This window comes from Alosa pseudoharengus, unplaced genomic scaffold (genome assembly GCF_046254945.1).
Source record: "Alosa pseudoharengus isolate Yale_2024_CS ecotype anadromous, Long Island Sound unplaced genomic scaffold, YU_APseudo_1.1 YU_APseudo_1.1_scf_10, whole genome shotgun sequence".
In the NCBI taxonomy this organism is placed as follows: Eukaryota; Metazoa; Chordata; class Actinopteri; order Clupeiformes; family Clupeidae; genus Alosa; species Alosa pseudoharengus.
This window is the reverse complement of record NW_027468565.1, coordinates 11,856,774-11,880,862: the sequence shown is the minus strand read 5'-3', so window position 1 is coordinate 11,880,862 and position 24,089 is coordinate 11,856,774. Positions and strand designations below refer to the sequence as shown.

General features: G+C 42.9%; 1 protein-coding gene across 4 annotated transcripts in view; it reads right to left on the bottom strand.

The window, feature by feature from the left end:
* The window catches only part of fanca (FA complementation group A), a 37,737-nt gene that overhangs the window by 320 nt on the left and 13,328 nt on the right, over positions 1-24,089 (bottom strand). For 2 of the 4 annotated variants that reach the window (XM_076263531.1, XM_076263540.1), the window contains exons 17-42: positions 20,337-20,396; positions 20,047-20,135; positions 19,893-19,953; positions 19,721-19,770; positions 19,456-19,532; positions 19,023-19,124; positions 18,695-18,828; positions 18,374-18,444; positions 18,131-18,230; positions 17,615-17,847; positions 17,091-17,178; positions 16,491-16,706; positions 16,211-16,284; positions 15,595-15,723; positions 15,185-15,263; positions 14,763-14,926; positions 14,332-14,437; positions 10,988-11,047; positions 10,627-10,731; positions 8,819-8,934; positions 8,194-8,347; positions 7,864-7,926; positions 6,953-7,055; positions 6,737-6,812; positions 410-557; positions 79-177 (exon numbers count right to left, since the gene is read on the bottom strand). In XM_076263531.1, coding sequence (XP_076119646.1) covers positions 79-177; positions 410-557; positions 6,737-6,812; positions 6,953-7,055; positions 7,864-7,926; positions 8,194-8,347; positions 8,819-8,934; positions 10,627-10,731; positions 10,988-11,047; positions 14,332-14,437; positions 14,763-14,926; positions 15,185-15,263; positions 15,595-15,723; positions 16,211-16,284; positions 16,491-16,706; positions 17,091-17,178; positions 17,615-17,847; positions 18,131-18,230; positions 18,374-18,444; positions 18,695-18,828; positions 19,023-19,124; positions 19,456-19,532; positions 19,721-19,770; positions 19,893-19,953; positions 20,047-20,135; positions 20,337-20,396 — 2,757 coding nt within the window. Of the gene's footprint in view, positions 1-78; positions 178-409; positions 558-1,590; positions 1,824-6,736; positions 6,813-6,952; positions 7,056-7,863; positions 7,927-8,193; positions 8,348-8,818; positions 8,935-10,626; positions 10,732-10,987; positions 11,048-14,331; positions 14,438-14,762; positions 14,927-15,184; positions 15,264-15,594; positions 15,724-16,210; positions 16,285-16,490; positions 16,707-17,090; positions 17,179-17,614; positions 17,848-18,130; positions 18,231-18,373; positions 18,445-18,694; positions 18,829-19,022; positions 19,125-19,455; positions 19,533-19,720; positions 19,771-19,892; positions 19,954-20,046; positions 20,136-20,336; positions 20,397-24,089 lie in introns of those variants that run through there. The other 2 variants (XM_076263548.1, XM_076263557.1) reach the window with 2 other exon arrangements.

The window sequence follows — 24,089 nt, the reverse complement described above, 5'->3', positions numbered from 1 at the left end:
TGTAATAAGATATATACAACCCCATGTTCTGAAGTTTTCTGTGATTTTTGGACCAGCCATTGTGGTGTGTATGTGTACCTCAGTTCTTTGGGTGTGAGTAAGGCAGCCTGGTGAGCTCAGGATGATGATCTTTAAGAGGACCTGTTGAGCCCTGGACAAAACCTGAGAGACATCCATCTGAAGAGAGAAGGACAAAAGGGTAAAAAAAAAAAGTGTCAATGGCTTAAACTTTACTACAATCCTTTGAAACTACAGTTAGGAACTCTATCACAAAAGAAAAACACTTTATTTGCACATGCAGAGTACAAATGATTTCACCCTCATATTTACTTGAAGCACACAGGTAACTTGGTCATCAACATTTTGAGCAGCTGATGAAATCAACACTGCAATCTGACTGTGGTGTTACCTGCTGAGAGCTCACTGGTCGGGGTTTTGGGGTTTCTCCATCCAGGAAGAGCTGCAGCAGCTTACAGTAGCTCAGAACGGCCGTGTAGAGAAACCTGGGAGCACTCACTGCCCTGTTCAGCACTGCTGCATCCAGCGAGGGCACTAGGCTGCAGAAACGGTACGGGAAAGATATATAAGATTCTGAACTACACACTGGGTGTGTTGCTACAGAAGAGCAGAATATGTATGCCATGTTTGGGAGGAAGATCTTCAGAAAAGAGGATATAGTCCATGAGCCACAGGGGGTCGTCACTACCACTTGGGGGGGCAAATTCTCACTATATTTTTCTGAAAACTACATATCTCTGGAGTATAAAATGGTATGATAGCAAGTTGGATCTTGTAGCTTTGTGGCTGTACAGGCCTTCAAAGTTGACCTCTGATTTGAAAAAAAGGAAATTCCGCCTATTGGCTTTTTTTGTTAAAACACCCATAAGAGCCTAGAAAATAATCAAAATCTTATTATTACTGATGCATATGTGGTGTTTGATGTTGGCATACATATTTTGACTCATTATGTGATTTTGCTCTTCATTTTGGTTGATTAAATTCAAGATTTATGTGCTAAAAAAAGCTAATTTGAGTTTTCAGAGCAACATGTTATGGCAATACCTGAATGCAGACCTTATTGATCATTACTATTCTACCCTCCTTACTTTCAATTGCGAGTTGAAATGAATGTTAAATTATGACATACATAGGTCTGCAGTACAAATGTTCATTAAATTGTAGCTGAAACGAGTACAAAGGATCTTTAATCTATTCATTGAATTCATCGTCAGAACAGGAGCACAGAGGATGCCATCTCTATGGCACTTCACTCTGCCCTGTCCCACCTTGACAATAGCAACACCTATGTAAGAATGCTGTTCATTGACTTCAGCTCAGCGTTCAACACCATCATCCCCTCCAAACTGATCACCAAACTCAGTGAACTGGGCATCAATACCTCCCTCTGTAACTGGATTCTGGACTACTTGTATTGCATTCATTGTGTCTACACTTGAGATAAATAAGTTTGTTTTTTCTTTTATCACATATACATATATTGGTAGATGTTTTTTCTTTACCTTGACATGTTTCATCTTCATCAGAAGGTCACACGGTGGAGTAGTGTGACGCATTTTTATCAGCTGATGTTGTTACGGAGGTGTGATCCACCTGTCAGTTTTTTGACAGGTGGACCACACCTCCTGCTGTCAGTCAGCCGCCCCCCAGGACGGCACTCCAGGTATGGGAGAGCATATATGCTCTCTCATCTCTGTTCATCGTCTTTGGGCTCCGCTTTCTTATTTCAATCGCCTCCTTTATCCAGCGGTGGTATCGGTTGTTCTCCTGCTTAATGACTCTGGCATGCAGGAGGTGTGGTCCACCTGTCAAAAAACTGGTCGGTCACACCAGGTCGATCACACCTCCGTAACATCAGCTGATAAAAATGCGTCACACTACTCCACCGTGTGACCTTCTGATGAAGACGGAAGTATACGTCGAAACATGTCAAGGTAAAGAAAAAACATCTACCAATAAATGTGTATGTGATAAAAGAAAAACCAAACTTATGGATTCTGGACTTCCTAACCAACAGACCTCAGTCTGTTAGGTTAGATAATCGCACCTTCTCAGCCATCGAACACCAGTGTACCACAGGGATGTGTGCTGAGCCCTCTCCTCTACTCCCTCTTCACCTACGACTGCACATCTGTACATGGCTCTAACACCATTGTCAAGTTTAAAGATGACACTACGGTGATTGGTCTCATCAGCAACAACGATGAGATGGCCTACAGGGAGGAGGTCCAGCACCTAACATCGTGGTGCACTGATAACAACCTGGCTCTCAACACCAAGAAGACCAAAGAGCTCATTGTGGACTTCAGGAAGTCTAAAGCTAGCACACACACACCCATTCTCATCAACAGGACTGAGGTGGAGCATGTCACCAGCTTCAAGTTGCTGGGTGTCCACATCTCTGAGGACCTCTCTTGGACCCTCAACACCTCTACCCTGATCAAAAAGGCTCACCAGTGTCTCTTCTTCTTTCTGAGGTCCATCTGTCTCCTCAAATCCTGGTGAACGTCTACCGCTGCAACATCGAGAGCATCCTCACCAACTGTATCATAGTTTGGTATGGCAACTGCTCTGCCCACGACTGGAAAGCACTGCAGAGGGTGGTGAAAACTGCCCAACACATCACCGGTTCCTCACTCCCCTCCATCGAGGCCATCCAGGGCAAGCGATGCTTGCGTAAGGCACACATCATCAAAGACTGTTCTCTCCCCAACCACAGACCGTTCACTCCACTCCCCTCCGGGAGGCGTTACAGGTCTCTCCACATCCGAACCAGCAGGTTCAGAGGAAGCTTCTTTCCTGCGGCTGTCACCCTACTGAACTCTAGCTCTGCATCCCGGTGACATCCAACCAACTAAGCCCCCATCACCCCCTGCCCCGCCTGATTCCTCCTTGCCTGTGCCTGTTGAGGTGTCCACGACCATGGCAACCTTGACAGGGACAACAAGGAGGCGGACATCCCCTAGCCCCCCCCCCCCCCCCCCCCCACAACTGCACTACCCTATCCCACCCATCTATTTATTTACAAATGTACATACTGTAATTACACTTATACTGTACATAGCCATATTCCACTGCTTTTCATCCTGCACATACACTTACTACACAATACTATTGTAATGTTACTGTTTCTGCACTACAATGGTACTGTTACCACACTGCATATAGTTGTACATACTGTACATATCTTTCTATATGGTTCATACTAAATATCCATATTTATTCAGTTTTTCTGTAATATATTCTTTTAATACACTGCATATATCTATATTGTTCTTACTACTACTATAATGGTACCGCCACTACATTGCACATACCTGTACATGTTGTTCATACATTGTTCATATTACAGTACATAGCCATATTTATTCTGCTCTTAACTGCTAATACACTGCACATATTTATATTTAATTTATGCTACTCTAAACCACCTTCTGCAAAACAACTGTATACTACTGTCTACACTGCACTATATTTCTTGTCCTGTCTATGCACCACCTGCCTATACTGTGTACAGTATATCACATTGCACTTTTCTGCTTTTTTGCACTTCTGGTTAGACGCAAACTGCATTTCGTTGTCTCTGTACTTGTTCTCTGCACAATGACAGTAAAGCTAAATCTAATCTAATTTAATCTAAAAAAATATCTGCCTCTGCTTTGCCTCTTTACGGATCATGCTATGAATAGCAGCAGCAATGTCTGCATAAGTTGAGACATTGTTATTGACCTTCTGGACCAGAGACATTCCATCAATGATTGTTGCTGTATTATATTCATCTGGAAGATTATCTGATAGTGATGCAAGTTTCTGCAAATGCTTTGCAAGTGCTGCTTTAGAGGTTTTCCTTGGGGTCCCCTCAGGTGTCGCCAAGGTCCAAGAGGGTGACAAAAGACTTCTCTCATGTCCAGTCTTTAACATGATGGTCTTGCCATGTGCCTGTGTTGTCTTTTTTGACTCATGCTCGTAAATGTCTTTAATTTTTGCTTTGTCAATGTATCATGGAATTTGTGCTTAGGTGTATCTGACTCCAGCCTCTATGTCATGATCTTTGCCTGTAGTAGATATGCAAATGAACTCATGTTCCTCTGAAAATGGATTGATCCAATTTCATTGTTTGTCTCATCTCATCAGAACTGTGTAGAATTTTTAAAACTGCCTGAATCAGATCATCCCTAACCTCTTGTGTTGCTTTGCCTGCTGTAGATATGCAAATGAACTCATGTTCCTCTGAAAATGGATTGATCCAATTTCATTGTTTGTCTCATCTCATCAGAACTGTGTAGAATTTTTAACTGTTGTAAATGTATGTACTTGTAGATCTTGGAAAATAGTTATTATTTCTTTTCAATGGACATTTAACATCAGATGAAAGACAATTTTAAATATGATGATAATAATAATAATAATAATAATAATAATAATAATAATAATAATAGCAATGTGATAACAATGTGTAACGTATGAATATTTTCACCAACCAGTTCATCTTAATCTCATTCCCACATTCTTACTAGTCAAAAGTACAACTGAAATGTATAATGTAGATCATTTTAGCACCTGTGATGCAATTACCATAATTTCCCAACTATTAGCTGCAGCTTATACATTGATTTTGCAAAATTTCTTCACCCATGAGGTTAATACACGGGGGCAGTTAATATCGTATATGGTTTTGTTTCTTTCAACTTCATAAAACACTGTCCTGTGGCTTACACAATACGGCTAATACACAGAAAATTACTGTATGTATTTCATGTGCCCTGGACATTATAAAATTATAATATTTATGTTAAGCTGGGTACATGTGGTGATGTGAACAATTTTCATATGGTATTCCTTGAATGTAAAGGTAATATGTGATTGGTAATCATGATGTTTTGATCTCTTGGAATATCTCTTATTAAATACTAATTTACTGAATTTTGGGGTGTTTCCGAATAGTACATTTACAAATAGTAAATAGCATAGCAATGCAGACCTATGTAATCATTTGTATTTTAAGTCTCTGCTGGGAGGTAGGAAGGTATAAATACATTGATTAATGAGGTAGTGGGCATTTCAATTAGTGCTGCAACACGTTGTGTCTCTGAAAACGTAGATTTGCTCATTATTACACATAAATCTTGAATTTTATCAACCAAATTGGGTTATTTTCTGGGCTCTTATGAGTGGTTTAACAAAAAAAAGCCAATAGGCGGAATTTCCTTTTTTCAAATCAGAGGTCAACTTTGAAGGCCTGTACAGCCACAAAGCTACAAGATCCAACTTGCTATCATACCATTTTATACTCCAGAGATATGTAGCTTTCAGAAAAATATAGTGAGAATTTGCCCCCCCAAGTGGTAGTGACACGCCCCTTTTTGGGCCTGTGGCTCATGGACTAATAGAAGATTATGTGTTGCTTATTATTCAATGTCTTTAGCGAAAGTGTTGGTGATTAATGGTGGTCAGTGATGCTACCAATGACACAAACAAGTGTCATATTGCTTTTATAGAGCAGTTCCATTGCCAACTAATTTAGTTGTAAGATGCAAAATTGTGTTTTCTATTGTTTATTTTGTTCGTTCATCTGCCCATTGCCAAGCAACGTAACACTATGTGAGAGGCTTTTGAATACAGTATCTTGTATAGCCTATCTACTCGTCTATACGTCTCATATGAAATTGAACATTCACCTACTCTACATTTACTCCATTTTCTCACTCAAATGTGACGTTACGAAATCGCTGCTCTCTCGCTTTGAATGAATGGAGAGTTTGTGTTGGATAATTCAATGCAATATGTGGAGTGTATACTAGCATTAAAAAGTCTAAGTGGGGATGTCTTGGGACATCGCCACTCTTGAGGACTCATAAAATCCTTCTTATCCAATCAGAAATTAACTAGATGTACCGCAGAGCGGTACAAAATATGACCGCCGCCCAGTCCAGCACATTTTTTCCACAAAAAGAAATCACGCTGAAAGGCCTATATGATTCTGTCTCACTAAATTGCATTATCCACACTCAATTCTCACTGGTATCTGCTAGACAACAAGTACCAAAACATGATTAGTCATAGATTTCACATGTAAAATTCATTTTATACAACCCCACCTCCATCTTGCCTGTTCATAATTCTGAGAAATTCTTGATTGTGTTATGTTTATGTTGTGTGTGTGTGTGTGTGCGTATGTGCCTGTGCATGCAAGCGTACATATGTCTACTGTGTGAGTATTTGTCATATGTATGATTACTGTGAATGTATGTGTGTGTGTGTGTGTGTATCTGTTTGTGCTCATGTGTGCATATGGAATGGGTTAACATGACCCCTGGAGGCAAACATACGGAAAAAAATGGTCCTCCTAAACCCTACGGTTCTCGAGATATTCACAGAAAACTGTGTCTGCCCTACCCTCCTTTCGGGGGGTCCAGTCCAGCGGGGCGGCTACAGATCAAAACGAAAAACGATGGTTCCATGCTATCCATGTGGGGTTACATGCCCACCAAGTTTCGTGTACCCCGGTCTTTCAGTGTCCCGGGAATCCTTGACGGAAATTTGGGCGGCGGTCATAATAAGTAGTTCGACCGAATCTAACTGTTGTATAAAACATTATTGCGTATCTCATAACAATTGTTAAGATAAATAATGATTATTAATAAATGATAATAATAATAATAATAATAATGTGTTAAAATATAAATAATACATAATAATAGAAAAGCTGATCTCTCACCTGTAGAATGCAAGGGGCATCAGTCTGTTGTTCTCCTCAGTGCTTATAATGGTGGCAGACTGGTACTGGTTTTGCTCTGCAGCACAGAAAAAAGGGGGAAAAGCAAGATTTATTTAGTTATTTCTCTCTCTCTAAAAAAAGAGAACCCATAAACTTCAAGTGGCAGGTTATGCTTGAGTGTGGAGAAGCAGTAGCCATGTAGGTGTGTGTATGTACCAGTGCTTTGGGAGTGGAATAGATGCAGCCAGTCTGCAGAGTCCACCAGTAATGTCAGGATGTCACAGCACTGCTGCTGAGCCTGCTTCACACTCTCTGCTCCCTGCCAACAACCGGGGACACACTTTTAACACATTATTCGTTATCACACACACTCACACCAAGGCCATAGCTACGTATATAACATTAGGGGGAGACCAAATGTCCTATATACAAATTCATGAACAGATGTAAATATGTTTATATATATTTTATTTTTAAAAATAGTAAGTGTTTCAAAAATGGCTGAGAAACATTTATTAAGGAAAAAAGACAACTCAAATGATAAGAGAAAGGCTCCGTTCCTATGGTCAACATTGATTCAAGCACAAGTTTGCTTGCAGTGACCACTGTGATTGGCTGATGAGCATAGTTATGACAAAAAATTCCCTGGAAGTCCTTGTTGGAAAAACCTGTGTTTACCAGTTCAGTCAGGACCACTTTGTCCAGATAGTTAATTGCTATTTGCAATGCATAATGTTTTCTTTGGTGATATGGCTCTGTTCTGGGAGCCCCCTGCCCTTCCACGTGCATACATGGAAAGCCTAAGGCAGAGGGAGCACCAAGATAAACCCCCCATAGGGTACAGACATAAGGTATATACATAACAGTGACATGACACTGTCATGAACGTGTCATTAACATTATAAACAAGTCATAAACGTTTATGACATAACGCTTCCGTCACTCGCTTCTGTCAAGTGTCATTCGGTTTTTGTCATGACAAGTTAGGGTTAGGGTAAGTGTCAGGGTTATGACAGTGTCATGTCACTCTTATGTAGAAACCTAAAGTAAAGTGTTACCAAAACTTCTTATCCCATCAGCTGTCGCGAGTTCTGGTGAAGTGTAAGACTTGAATGGTGAAAACATACCTGAGGAGCGAGATAAGCAGTCAGGAGGTCGCTCATGCAGAAGAACAACAGGAACACCAGCATCTGAAAACCAACACACACTCAACACTAAGAGACTCAAGCACAGCTGGAACAAATAGAAGTGATTTTGAAATAGAGTGGCATTGTAAACCACTCTTTGTATTGTGGAGCTGAACTAAGACATAATTAGTGAAGCTTTACATGCTTAGGAGAAAAAATGAGAGACTGAATAGACAGCAACCACTCCCTCTCCCTGTGCTTCAACCCTGTCTGAGCCCTTGGGCTCATGAGTGGAGGCCCTATAGAAGGTGATGACTGCCCACTTCTCACCGGCCTATGGTGTTGCTGCAGCTGGGCCAGCCTCTCGGGGCTGCTCCGGGGGGAGATGTCCAGGCCACTGGTCCACTGCTGGTGCAGACAGGCAGCCAGCAAGAGCGCAGGTGCAGATGGGACTGCAGACTGACTGGTGCTGCTGCTCACCCACCTGCAGTGAGGGCACAACCACATTCAGACATTCAGACCCCACCTGATGATGGTGTTGAGTGGTGACACATGGGACAGTGAAGATACAGCCTGAGTCTACATTTAGATAATGTGTGTATTTGTGTATCTTTGCATGGTAGTATTGACGTCTGTAGACGAGGTGGTATCTGGGAGTGTAAGGTCGATGGGAGGTCAGAATTTGTGTAAGTCTTGTTTTATGTCAACATGTTAGAGTATGCATGAGAGTGTGGGTCAAGAAGGCCATTTATACCTTTTGGATGGGGATAAGAAAGAAAAATGTGTGTGTGTGTGTGTGTGTGTGTGTGTGTGTGTGTGTGTGTGTGTGTGTATGTTTGTACACTCAGTGTGGTTAGTGTCTTATATAACACATATAGCCTGGAACAATGTACTATTACTTTGTTGGTATTTTCATCAGCATACTGTCAATTGAAATCAGATAATCCGAACTGACCTGCAAGCCCAGGAGTGGCAGTCGGCCAGCTGCTGCAGCTTCTCTGGCAGAAAGTCTCCGTCGCTCCCCCGATTCCACTGAGAGCCCAGCACAGGTGAGAGATGCCCCCACCAGTGCTGTGAATAACATACACACACACACACACACACACACACACACACACACACACACACACACACACACAAAAATAAACATACACAATATTTTATTGCTCAACAGAACATCAACTAGATGTAACACATAGCATTGCATGGTGATGCCATGTACTATCCAAAGAAAATAAAGCACACTTCTGAACTTTCCACTGTCCCCTCTTCCTACAACTCCTTGTTAACCAGAATTCTAACATGGTCTCCTCTTAGTTGCTCAGTGATTGTTGAAACTCTAATTCTTGCAGAGGTATACACATGCATTTTACAAAACGTTGTTTTACAAATGTGTGTACAAATTTTGTACAATAATATACTGTATGTATTCTAAAGCCACACTCATCCTCATTTCGTCAACAAGGTCAAAAACGTGCATGCACAACCTCACTAAGACAAGTATGCAACAATGGACAACATATTCTTTGGCACCAAACATATTCTTTGGCACCAAACTGCACTGCACAAGCATACGTCTGCTATTACGCACCGTTCATATTACACACTGCTTTGTTTGAATGTGTGTTAAAATATTTTATACCCTAATTTCAAGTGTTTAATCATTGTATTTTCGAAACACTAACATACTCTTTTGAATGAAATCACTTTGCAAACCTTCCATATCTGTCTAATTTATTTGTTCATCAGTACAGACTCTGTTGATTTATGACACTGTTCTAGAGCAACAGGTTTTCTCTGCCTACGAAACATGCCATAAATCTGCAAACAGTCAACAGATCAACTGTGCTGGCATGCCTGTTACATCTCATAGCCTAAAATACTATATCAGAGATGTACTCTAAAAGTCACAGCTGAACTTGTCAAGTGGTACAACCTAACCACCGAAACTATTAAGAGCCACAGAATGAGGGCTTAAAGCAACCTAATGCAGTTTTATTACCTTAAAATAACGACTTCAAACTCATGGTATAACGACATATAATTAGGAGAATGACGTCTCTGACATTGTCAACGCATGCCCAGAATGCTTGATATTGCTTTAGGTGATACATGGGGCAACTTTTTGAGCAGGGTGAACACATAACTGGGTCCATGTGTTCCGATTGAACCGACTGAAGTTCTCAAGAAAAATAAGTTGCCCAATATCAAAGGAAACGTGCCAGAACAACGACACTCCGGAACATTGCCCAGCAACATTGCTCAGAAAGGTGCCTTGTGCATCATCAGCTTTGGAGGACAAATACACATCACATTCAAAGTCTTACCAAAAACAGGGACATTTATAAGTGTGGGTGAGCAAGTATCCATGTGGTTGAGTGAGTGGGTTGGTGTGTGAGAGGGAGTGTATTGTGTGTGTGAGCAACCTACACCTTACTCATCTTGCACTGGGTCATCTTTCTGAATCTCAATATTCTGATCACAAGTCTGGGCAAATTACTAAGTAAGCACCAGTCAGTGTGTGTGTGTGTGTGTGTGTGTGTGTGTGTGTGTGTGTGTGTGTGTGTGTAAAAACATGTGTGCACTGCACTGCCAGTGTGCCTGTGTTTGCATTGATCAAGACCTTGATGACTGATTTGTGCACTATTGGCATCATTACTAGGCTAAGGCTTAGTAATGGGGAAACGGTAGCGTATGATCAGTGGCAGTGAGTGATGAAGAGGACAGTGGCATGGGATGAGCTTAAATGAAGTGTTTGTTTACCCCAGCGGAGGCCAACAGCAGAGGGCACTGTTGGCTTATCTGAGACACGGCCCTATTGATGGATGCAGCCGGACGCTCACAGCACATACTGGCACCAACAATCCCCTGCGCACACGCACGCACGCATGCACACACGCGCACACACACGCACACACACACACACAGACACACACAGACACACACACACACACACACACACACACACACACACACACACACACACACACCACACACACACAGGATTAGAGTATTATAATGAAGGGACAAAGGGACACAAACACACAACAACATGTGCGTTTCCTATTTCCAAAGTTTCCAAGTGCATTTCCAAAGTCTGCCTGGCCTAATTTGCTGCACTCACCCTGAGGAAGTGAGCAGTGAGAGGATAGGGCAGGAGTCCAGCTGGACTACACACCTTTCTCTGCAAAATACAACATGATCAGTTATTGGGATGACATGACATGTAACATACAAGAGATGTGAGAGCTGAATAAATGCTGAATACAGAAAGATAACAGGGCTCAAAGTTCTCAGGCACTGTGCAAGAATTCAGATGTGGGCCAGGCTGTTTAAGATTTGAAAATAGATAATTATGACCGCCGCTAGCGAAGCTAGCAAAGTGGTCATATAGGGATTGTCAAAGTTTTTTTTTTATTTTTTTTTTTCCCCCGTCATCTACTTCCTGAATTTTTGGTCAACGATACCCGGGACACCGAACCATCGGGGCACATGAAATTTGGTGGGTATGTAGCCCCACTAGACTTTTACGGAAACAGTGCCCGTGCTGGGCCCCCCGAACTGCAAAAAAAACAGTTTTTCCTAAATAACTACCTGAACCGTGGCACTGAGGATGAAGAATCTTTTATGGTATGTTGGTCTCAAGGGCCCACATCAATCTGGCCCATAATCACTCATTTGTGATTTGCACCCCCCGGTAAAAAATGAAAATGCAATATTATTCTGCTTTAATCGCCCCTATCTTCAGTTAAGATGTTCAGAACTGCACCAAATTCTATGTGTATGATTGACCTGGCATTCTCTGGGGGTATGCCAAGTTTCGTAGAATTTCATCCATGGGGGGGTCTAAAAAAAATTAGGTTATGTGTACATTTAGTGACTGTACACTCATTGGCCTGTAGATGGCGGTGCACACATATACACATGCACACACACACAGGCACCCACATACTATCGGTATTAGAACGGCCGATACATAATTACAAATTCAGTAGGATTAAAAGAAAGCCAAAATAAATATTCATCATCATCATGGCTGCATTTCCAGTATTGGCGATAAGTAGTCGTTTGTCCACTAGATGGCGCATCGTTGCAGTCAGACGTAATTTTGTTGGAAGTTAAAGGAACACCAGGCAACGTTTTCGTGTTAATTACTCATCTTCGTAAGTCGGTATATGGTTAAATGACTCATTACAGGGTGAATGAAGACTCTCTCGCCCGCCCCTACTGCCTGTAGGAAGAATATCCCGCTTGCAAGTTCAGTGTATCGTACCCGGCGACCGTAGCAGTTTCAGTTTCCATCCTGCATCCACAGCACAGAGGGAGGCTAACGAAACGCTAGTGATTGTTGCAAACGTGTGTTTAATGGCAGAGCCCGCGCAGAAGCAGCGAAAACCCTTGACGGAAGATGCAAAGAAAAGGAAAAGAGCTTCAGACCGAGCAAAAGGGAGTTTCGTAGAGAAAAAGCATCAGGCATTCCTGGTGTCCCTTTAAAAGTGGGTTGGAAAAACAATGGACGCTTCCTAAAAGGACTGTAGTTTACCGCAGAGAACGTCTAATAAGGATAGGATGATGTTCACATGAAATGTAATTCCCATTTCTTCTTGAAGCCGAAATAAATCTGAGGATGTTTATCGGACATGCTTGGTTTTTACTACAGGTACGTTAATCTTATAATATCAATAAGGACCTAGGTAATGTTACCGTTAGCTTTGGTTGAGTGATGGAGGCCAATTTGATTGATTGCATTTGTAGAAAACTATAAATGCGGTTATACCAAGCAAATTGATAGCAGCACTGTAATTGTATATTTCGACTGTCATTTGTTGCACATGCTACAAAAATCATTCTGTGCAATGGAAGATTTACCAACGTTACACCGGTCTGATACAGTTTTGCCTATACATGCGTGAGACTGAGACGCCTGTTTATTTTGTTTTAAGTGCGTGCAGGGTTGATTCCAGCTTGGTAGTTGTAGTCTGTGAAATTAAAAAGCATGTGTGTGTGAAGTATCCAAACAATGACACCTTCATTTCATTATGGCTGCTTTAGCAACACACGTTAAGCTACTGTGTAATGGGTCCCATTTAGAAATGGCTACTTCATTCGCGCTTTCCTTAACTCATGGAGCTGCGTGAATTTTATTACAACTTTTCGCCACGATATGGCAGTTTAAGTCCGCTTGATACTGTAAGGCGTAAGCCATTGGTTTCCATAGGAGATTTTATTTGTGTCGCCAGCATAGCCTATACATTAATTTATGTTGTAAATAGGCCTACCTTATAAGCCTACCTGTAGCTTAGGGAAGCTAACAGCTTTCTATTAGGATCTAGTTCGTTAGTTACAGTTTTGTCATAACTCCCTGATGCATTTTTGCATTTAGAATAGCCAGAGCGTGGATATCTCAATCGGAAAATTAATATCGGGTGCCTATGGACTAGGCTGGGTGAACCCAGCCTGATCTGCCCGCTATTTATTTTTTGATTTCTTAAAAGATTGAGCTTGGTCTGGTGAAAGCCAGACTAGCCATGGCCCTCAGTTACACAATGCAAGGGAACATGAATCAGCCTATATTTGCACGAACAATAACGGACAACAGCTCTTCAACTTTGGCCCGTTAAAATGTGTATGAACAGTCTAGCGACGCATTTCATCAAGGCCCATTTGGACAGTTATTTGCACCACTGGTTAGATGTAAAACAGCATTTCGTTTCAGACTACTGTTACTTAATTTGTGCATTAACAATAACGTTTCAGACTACTGTTACTTAATTTGTGCATTGACAATAAAGTATTACATGAACTAAAGATGACTAAAATCTTATGTAGAAGAAGAAACATTCACAAAAAATCCATCCATCCAAAAATGACCTTTGTTTTTGATAGCTGTTGAAAACGGCATGGAACTGACAGAGATGTTTTTGTTTATAAATAAATAAATAACATTATGCTGATACCTTTTGCTTTTCCCAAATACAATGTAGCCTACAGGTGTAAGAGACCTTTCATCAATCCAGTTGCCATGGATGAACTGTGATGAACTGCCCTACTTGTGATTGTTTAGAGATTTTAAAGGTTTTATAACAATGCTACATCTTCTTTGGCTATTCTACAATCTATTCACCTTTTCAGCACCAGTAGGCTACTTTCTGTGCAGCCGCACACACACACTCAGGCATGCCAAACAAGCATACTGTACACAAAAGTTTCAAGAGTGGGGGATGGAGTAAAATATTTATTTTCGCGGATGTACAGGACTGAGCAGCGGTCATATTTTGTACTGCTATGCGGTACATCTAGTTATATATGTCTATTTTTATATATATATATATATATATATATATATATATATATATATATATATATATATATATAAAAATAATTTCAGGCACAGATATTTCCCTTGCCCGAGATAGTGTTATAGTTAAAGAGCCGATGTTGATGACTAAATCTCAGCTCTCTCCTCACCTGATACAGGTTCACATGCTCTATGAGGGGCTGACAGTCTAGACTCCTCTTGGCTCCTTCAGTTTTCACTGGGATGAGACTTAGAGCTGGCAAGGCCAGGATAACTCTGAAACACACAGACACACACACACAGAGACACACAGACACACCAAAAAGTGTTAATTGCACAAACACCCACACAGTAAGAGATCATACTTGCACGGGCACACACACAGCAAAAAGTGTAAATTGCACTCAAACACCCACACAATAATAGTTCACACTCCCATGCGCACGCACGCACACACACACACACGCACACACGCACACACACACACACACACACACACACACACACACACACACACACACAAACACAGCAAAAAGTGTTAATTACACACAAACACTCACACACCAGGAGTTCAGACACACATACACACACAGCCCGGTACCTGTTCCAGGTGTGAAGTGTTTGCTGTAGGCTCAGCTCACTGCCGAGGTCCTGGGAGTCGGGGCTTTTGGAGCATCTCCCGGCAACCACATCAAAGAGGAAGTGCCCATCTGCTCGCCCTGAACTCTGAAAGCGCAGAGTCATTTGCAGTTCACATACCATCTCCTGCAGGGCACACACACACACACACACACACACAGTCAATAACACTCAAGTCAACGTAGGAAATATTGAATCTATAACCAGAGCACAGCTATGTTAACAATGTGTTTCCATGTGCACACCCACACAGACACACACACACACACACACACACACACACACACACTCACACAGATACACACACACACACACTCACACAGACACACACACACACAGTCACTAAATCCCCTGGACAAACAGTGGCTAGAGTTGGTTCAGCACCTGTAGTCTGGACAGGACATCCGGGAGGCAGGTGTCCGTGAGCGGGACACTGTGGTCAGGACTCAGCCAGGACTGGGGTCTGGCGGGAACACATGATGGGACTTAATCTGAGCCAAAGCTTATAACCATTATGGGACTGTGAGGCTTTAACACTAGACACACAGCAAAACATTACAGAGAGTACAGTGCCAAAGTAGACAGCACTACAAGCACTCTGGTTAATGCTTTGTGGATAATGTGAGTTTAACTGGCTTAAGTCAGAGGTCTACAGAAAGAACACTTCAGATGTAGTATTCAGACCTGTAAGAGGGCCAAATTGGATGTGCATGTCCGAGAGAAAGAGAGAGAGAGAGAAAGAAAGAAAGAAAGAAGAGTTAGTCATGATGAGTATTGAGTGGTGGCACCCTCACCTGGTGCTCATGTCCATGACTGCGTTGAGGATGTGTGTGCAGGTGCTCTGCACGTCTCCTCCACAGCCCCCCTGTCCCAGCGCGGTGGGAAGGTAGAGCTGCTCACACGCCCACTGCTCATACTCCTGCCTGCAACACACACAGGACACTGCCATCTGTGGACGCCATCTTAAAGGGAAACAGAGGATTTCCCCCTCTGCTGGAGAAATTGTGCATTATGCTATTTCAAACTGTGGAAAAAGGTAACGATAAAGCACATGGATTTGTTTACAAGCTAGCAAAACGGTTAGCATAAGTTCGGCAGACAATGTGGATGTTACAAGGTAAGAAACACGATTTAAACACGGTTTCTTGTTTCTCACTTCTCTTTCCGGGACGGTAGTCTCAATGTTGCAAGGTTGGGTTTCCACCTGGGGACGCTAGGGGCAGCGGGGAAAGTCACTTTTCACCAGAACAGGTCATTTAACCATCCAAATGATTTCTAAACGGGTTTATTACGTTGAAGTAGTTGCCAAGTTCCCCTTTAAGACTGTCTTACATTGCAAAGGTGAAGGTGAGTGATTGTGCATGTGTGTGTGGTGTGTGTGTGTGCGTAGTGTGTGTGTGTGTAATTTACCTCTGTGGGTCAGAAAGGGCATCCTGACTCCGCTGCACTCGGAGTTCAAGGGCCAGCCATTCAGGAAAAGATAACTGAGCACCACACACACACACACACACACACACACACAAAGAAATCAGAAGAGCACCATGACCGTACTGTGTGTACTTTTTCCATTTATACTCTGGAACATGACACGACAAAACAGATTCTCAGATGTGACCACACACACTTACACACACACACACACACACACACACACACAAATCTCCACACAAATCTCCACACAAATCTCCACCTGATAGGCTGGCAGTTTCTGCAGGGAGCGGAAGGGCCCGTATCTCCACAGCTCCAGGACGGAGGCGGTGAGGGTGACTGTAGGGTCGGTGAGGCAGCTCCACACCCCCGGCTCCTCGGCGCCCCCTCCAGGCTGCAGGTGCTCCGGCTGGCCTCGGCCCTTGCAGCCTCCCTCTGCCCGTGCCTCCGGTACCAGTCTGGGCACCAGGTACACCAGCTACAAAACACCCAGCACAGACTATAACGCACTGCTGTATAACAAACATCCCCAGCAACATAGGAAGAGGCATTTGGGGCTACTAGACTTAGGCTACTAGACACAGGGATTGATATGTTTTGTTACTTCAGAAGGTAGGCTTCTTCACTTCACTAGGGCAGTTCTGTTCACCCAAAACCACATTGTTCTGATGTTGACAAGTACACGATTTAAAGGACTGATCTCGACTCATAGTGCAATTGTTGCGATAATAACCTTGTGGAAATAATTTTTCCCTACAGTCAAGTACAAACAGAACAGTATCCAGCAGTAGCTGCTGGTTGTGTGATTCTGCTGGTTGCGTGCAGACATTATGGCTCTGTGGTGACGTAAGGCACTTCAGACCTTCTTGTAGAGGCCGCTGGGGATGCACTGCTGGACACCCTCAGGATGGGAGCTGCACAGGCCATAGCTAACAGCAGCCACACAAAACCTGTAGGGAAAAAAGTAAATACAGACATCAACCCTGACAATGAAAACTCCAGCAACAGGCATGAATAAATTCATCTTCATACACTAGTTTGGAAGGCACAGGCTATGATATTCCCCCACCTAGGTGGTAGTTTCTCAAGTTTCCCTTGAGAGTGGGGAAAATGAGAATTAAGCACTATCTGAAATTGTCTATACAAGGTCAATGAATAAAACATCAGTTTACAAAGAGGCTTCACTTATGCTCCTATAATTGGCCATTAAAGGGCTGATGGGAGACAACAATTATGTTCTGAGCACTTAGAAACACCACTGGAAGCCATCAGACAGCAGGCATTAAGGATGTATGCATTAACTCCTCTTCTTTTTAAAGAGGAAATGAAAGGAACAGGGAGTGCTGATCTCAGATCAGATGGAGAACGTGAAGGACTGGAGCTCACCGCAGACTGAAGTTCATGTGGTCACTGTTGTGGCTCAGCAGGGCTGCATTCAGAGCCTCGGACACAGGCAGGGGGCCGCACGGATCGAGGGACGAGGAAGAGGAGGCGGAGGAGGAGGAGGTGGTGGGGGAGGATGAAGGCAGTTGCACCATGGGGCACAGAGGTCCGGCTGCATGAAGCTGCACCAGCAGAGCAGCCAGTCCTAGCACGTGAGCTGCACCCAAAGAGGGACCCTACGCAGGGAGAGAGGGCGAGAGGATTGCACCATCGGGTTTAGTTTTCACAGAGGAAAGCAAATCGTGACAAGACCATCTGGAGGTTGGCATGGAGAGATGAGAGAAAGAGAGAGCAATCTAGATGAAGAAAAGCAGAAAGAAAGAAGGAAAGAGAAAGAAAGAAAGAAACAGAAAGAAGGAAAGAGAAAGAAAGAAAGAAAGAAACAAATAAAGAGAGAGAGAGAGACAGAGGGGGGGGGGGGGGTAGAAAAGCAAGTGAGAGGATGAGCCGTCAGCTGACCTGTTGCGGCAGCAGATCCCAGAGGCGGTGCAGGAGGGAGGTCAGCAGACGCCTGTGGCCCAGCAGGAGCTTCACAAACTGGGCCGCCCACGTTCCCTGCCTAGGGGGGGTACACAGAAGCCAAGCGGTCATGAATGCTTCCAGAAGGGGGCAGCATGTTCCAGATCTCAACTCCAAAACAACCGGGGTCATGACTCATGAGACTTAATCCTTGTGTAAAGTCTGGAAGTAACATTTTCTCACCTGTTGGGGGGATTGGCTTTGGAGGCATCCAGGAGACACTGACAGAAGCCCCTCAGGAGGGCATTTACCAGCTGCTCATCACAGCATGGGGACAAGCAGGTGGAGAGGAGAGGGGAACGCAAACATGACACAATGAAATACAATGCAGGACACAAGTATAAAAGCCACTGTACAGCTGCCCTTGACCTCTCTGGTCCTACGTAGAGGCCAACAGCTCAGTTGGAGGAATGCCGCATAAAACACCTGAAGATCCTGTCCTGTGTGTGACTAAATCCAATACAATTGGGTGGCCACATAGTGAAAGTGAATGGAAACTCTTACTCTGGTCTGGAGTTCGTTGGAACATAGCGCCCCCGTCTGGAGCTGAATGACGTGGTGTCCGACCGCCTCCTCTGGGGGCTCGGGGGACGCTCCGCTCAGCGTGTCTGAGATACGGGCCAGCTGGGCCGACACATCTGTGCAGTCCACAACACAGAGAGACAGAGAGAGAGTGCACAGTGTGAGGAGTAGTCAGGGGCTTACAGGTGTGTGTGTGTGTGTGTGTGTGTGTGTGTGTGTGTGTGTGTGTGTGTGTGTGTGTGTAGGATAGTAAGAGAGAGTGAATTGTGAATTGAGAGATGTTGTAGTGCATGTGTGTGAGTGCGCTTGCCTCCATGGTTAGCTCCTGAGGACAGTAGCCTCCGGAGTTCCTGCAGCTGAGAGCGCAACACTGCCAGAACAGCCTCACTGCCCTCCAGGGGCCTGACCACACCTACACACACATGCACACGCACACACACACACACGCACAAACACACACACACACACACAGTTTAGCCTGAGGGCAAGGGAACTGGTTCCCTGGCAACTTCACTAATCTCAAAACAAAACATCACAATATAAACATCAGATAGCTCAGAGCTGAGTTCTTTTAGTGGTTTCTGCCAAAGATATCGGGATGAACCAGTAACCTCCATGTGTAGTGCATGCCTCTGAATCACACTCAGAGCAAGCAGGAACCCACTATGGACACATAAATAAATGCACACACACACACACACACTAACACACACACACACACACACACACACACACACACTCACCACATTGCTGCCTCTGGCTCTCACTATGGCAGGAGTCTGTGTATGATGAGTAGACAGCTGATGGGATCTTATCCGCCCTGGACAAAACACCGGAGCGACCCATATAAATGTAACTCAATTAAAACAGTCACACAATGATTTACTCTGATAGTGAACATGACTGAAATGCATTCCAATGGACAAATTAGCGTAGGCCTACACCACACAAAGTGTAAAAGTGAGAGAAGGTGAGCATGCGTGTGTGTGTGTATGTGTGTGTGTCTACCTCCGCAGAGCTTCAATGAAGTTCATCCTGGCATCTGCCTTGACGGGCAACTACACATAGATGATAGCACAGGTATTCAATACAAAATGACGTCAATCATATCCTCAAAGCTACATAAAACACAGGCCTGATTATACTGAATAATAACGAGACATTTTTGAGTGATACTGACCACTCGTGGAGTAAGGAGGGCGGGCAGGAAGCGAGACAGGAAGTAGGGCCTCCGGAAAATACTGAACGCACAGAAGAGCAGTGATACTGAATATCCTTTGTATGCAGTAAAGACACGCACATAATGTGAATACAGAGAAATACAGGGCAGCTACCTGGCCTCCATGACCATGGCTGAAATCTTCCCAGTGCTTTCAAACAGAGAGATGGCCTTCTCCACATCCTGCTGGGCTTGATGCTGGGGCTGTGTGTGTGTGTGTGTGTGTGTGTTTGTAAGAAAAAAACATTTTTTAAGGAAAAGACAGGTAAAGTTCTTAAAACAATATAAGAGCCAAAAAAGAAGTTACCGGTACATAACAGATTAATTGGAAAAAGCAAACTTTTTTACTTCAGCCGGTCACCTTTGCTGTGCCGACTTTTACTTTTTTTGGGGGGGAGCTCTTACCAGAACAGTTGGAGCGGCTCCAGTCACATCCTCATAGAGACCCATCTCCTCCACTGACACCTGCACACAACATTTCACTAGTCTAACCACTACAGACCATTCCTCCAGTGTTCACTGTTCATACACAGACAGATGATCAGGCCAGTAAGTACTGACTGGGAACATGATGTGAATTTCAAAACATGGATGTCGCATAGTTTTCAAATGTATGGGTTATCCATGCTTTACCCTATAGCATGCTTGTGTGTGTGTGTGTGTGTGTGTGTGTGTGTGTGTGTGTGTGTGTGTGTGTGTGTGTCTGCGCGTGTGTGTGCATGTGTGCAAGAGAGTGGTAACAATCCTTCCCTTTTCATCCAGCTTTAGTACAGCGGCTAAGCACCGGAATCGTTCAGTTTTCGCAGAAAGCATGAAACTTGGCACAGTTATACTACTACCCCTAGTGATTAAAAATTGAAATGGACCCCAAAACATAGCGCCCCCTAGTGGCTGCTACCTTGAATTCAAATATGGCTACCATTCTTAATAGAATTGTTGATACAACTTCAAAATGTCTTTTAAGTTCTTACACTCAATTTGTAGGGTCAAGGAAGCTATTGACATGATTTCCAAACAAACTTGATGTTGGCCATTTTGAAATCCAATATGGCGGATACCAAATGTGAAAATATAGACCATCTCTATTGTTATTCATGATATAATTTCAAAGTTTGAACAGTCATTTTATCACATGACAACCTCAATAATATACAAGGCATCAAGTATAATTTGGTAAGATTCCAATATGGCCACTATGTGTAAGAAAATAAGCCAGTTATTCTATATCTTGGTTAATTGAAGTAACTACCTACATCATCAATACATTCTTATTCTACCTTCTTCTCTTTCTGAGCAAACCTTAACTCTTACTATACACTGCTCAAAAAAATCATACACTTTAAAAAATAAAACACATCATATCTCAATCGGGAAAAAACATCATACTGGATATCTACATTACATTACATTTGGCTGACGCATTTTTAGCCAAAGCGACTTACAACCTGGTAAACAGTTTAACGCTTTTAAAACAATTCTCTCAACAATTCTAGAACAATTTAAAACAATTCAAAAAGGTACAGTACAATAGGGAAAAGTGCATCAGTGAGTGTTGTTTTTATACAGTCAAGTCAGGTGGTAAGTGCTAGAATTAGCTAGTTGTAAGTAGTGCTACGAGAGGAGATATTCTCTGAAGAGCTGGGTCTTCAGGAGTTTTTTGAAGGTGGAGAGGGATGTCCCTGCTCTAGTAGGAACTGGTAGCGCGTTCTACCAACGTGGAATAACAGATGAACAAAGTTTGGATTGACCTGAGCGTAGCGGTGGCAGAGCTAGACGATGTTTGTCTGAAGAGCGCAATGGTCGGGGGGTAGCATATATGCCTGTATGAGGGCAATCGTGTAGGTGGGAGCAATAGGTTTAGCTGGGAGGACCAGCAGTTTGGTTTATGAGTGGTTTAGCAGGAGGTGGTGTGCCTTCATCCATGTAGATATGTCTGAGAGGCAATCCGAGGTCCGTGCCGAGACCAAGGGGTCATCAGGTGGAAAGAACAGATAAAGCTGTGTGTCATCTGCATAGCAGTGGTATGAGAAGCTGTGCGAATTAATAATCTGTCCCAAAGAAGTGGTGTGGATAGCAAAGAGAAGTACCGTGGAAATCCAGAGTTCTCGTGAGAGCACAATGGAATTGTCTCTGCGAGACACTCTGGCAAAGAGCAATGATGCATGTTACTTTTACCCCAACATTCCGGGAAACCAGCTAAACTGATGAAGACAGCGCTGCAACGTTGACGGACAGTACACATTGGTCGTAGTGTTATCCGATTGCGTCGAAGTCCGAAATAATTCAGAGTAAACATGGTCTAGTGTTATCCAATTGCGTGCAGTGAGATTTTTGAATGCATGCTTGTTGCCGCCCCTCGGGTTGGGCCATTACATTGTTCTTTGCCAGACCCTTAATCTTTCTAGATTATCAGGGTCTGGATTTTCCAGGCTAAAAGAGAAGGGGGCCCAGTACTGAGCCCTGGGAGACCCCTGTGGTGGGATAGTGTGACACTGACCGTAGCCAAATGTGAAAATAGTGAAAAATCAGTCAAGGAGGATAAAGATGGAAAAAGTTATAATTTGCCACCACCTCTAAAACCATTCCTGTTTTTACAGACCTATTTCCCTTCTTCCTTTCTTGTTTTGGAGAAAGTGGTCCTCAAGCAAGTCTTGGACTTACTATATCAGAACAACCTCAACTTGTATTGAGCTTTTGGTGTTTCCACTACCAAGCACACCCAAGGACTGGGCGCTGAACGCACTAGCAAGTGTCCTAAAAGTGCTGGTTCACTGACTAGCATGAGCCCTAATGTGTCAGGAGGGAGCTAAACTCATAAGGTATTACGTATTTAAATTAGCTTCATTGACAGGCATAATCATTTTATGGGATGCAAAATGTTAAACTACAATAAAACAAAATGGACCTTTTCAAACAATCACTATAAGCCTTAAATTGGCATATGCTAATTGGCCCCACCCACCTCAATTGAATTAAGCTAACAGTAGGATGTGTTGGACTGGGTTATATACTAATTTATCTAACTATGACTGGGTGTATGTACTAATTTATCTAACTCTAGGATAGAAGACAAAATAGCTAATTTCCCAAAAGGCAGCATATGTTTCTTTAAGAGATTTGACAGAATCTAGTATCCATGGGTTTTAGCCTCCTTGCTAGCATGCCAGCCTCTAGGGGGCAAATTAGAAGGATTGAGCCCAGGCAAGTGCAGGGTTTAGTCACACAGTCGAAACTTCATACATAGCCTAAACGCACCCCAGTTTTTGACTCAGTGTCAGAATGTATGGCTACTTCTTTAAAATCCAACATGTCTGCCATTTTAATTATGCATGATTGTCTCATATATTTCATAATGCTGAAAGATGGCTATAGACGTCATATTATGTGTTAAAAGCAGCATAGCATTATAAATGTAAAAAAAAGGCATATTTTGGTGGCCATATTTGAAGTCAAGATAGGGGCCACTAGGGGGCGCTATGTGTTGGGGTCCATTTCAAATTTTAAAATTAGGGGTAGTACTATAACTGTACCAAGTTTCGTGCTTTCTGCAAAAACTGAACGATTCAGGTAAAAATCTGGCCTTAGCCGCTGTACTACTTCTGTCTCATTTGGAAGAGGTTCCTATTAGCAAATGATGCTAAAGAAACGGAGAAACCGTCTTAGCCTAATCTATAACAGAAGCCTTGGTGAAAAAGTTGTGATTGAGCACACATGACTAGGGAATGAACAAGGTCAGTTTCCTTGGTTGAGCCAGGCTGATGTGCAGAGTTTGGCTCAGGTCCTGTAGTCCTTGAGCCAGACCCCCTAATTTTGGTCAATCAGTACCATTCAAGGGGAATAGGTCTGATAGTGATTTTTGACAAGGTATACCACCCTAGAATTAGAAAATATGTGATAGCATTACATTTGTGGTATCTTTTTGTGTTTTATCAGACGGTTTATGTCCATTGTAAGTCTATGAAGGAATATCTTACAGGTGAATGGGCTAAAACATATAACATATAACTAATATATATCCCCACAAACTTCCACAGCTTATTATGTACATTAAGTCAATGTTTTTTGGATCACAATTTTCTGAAGTTGTATGTATATGTAAATTATCCATTATCTAATGAAATATGCAAAAATTTGCATACATTTTAAGTACAGAAACCT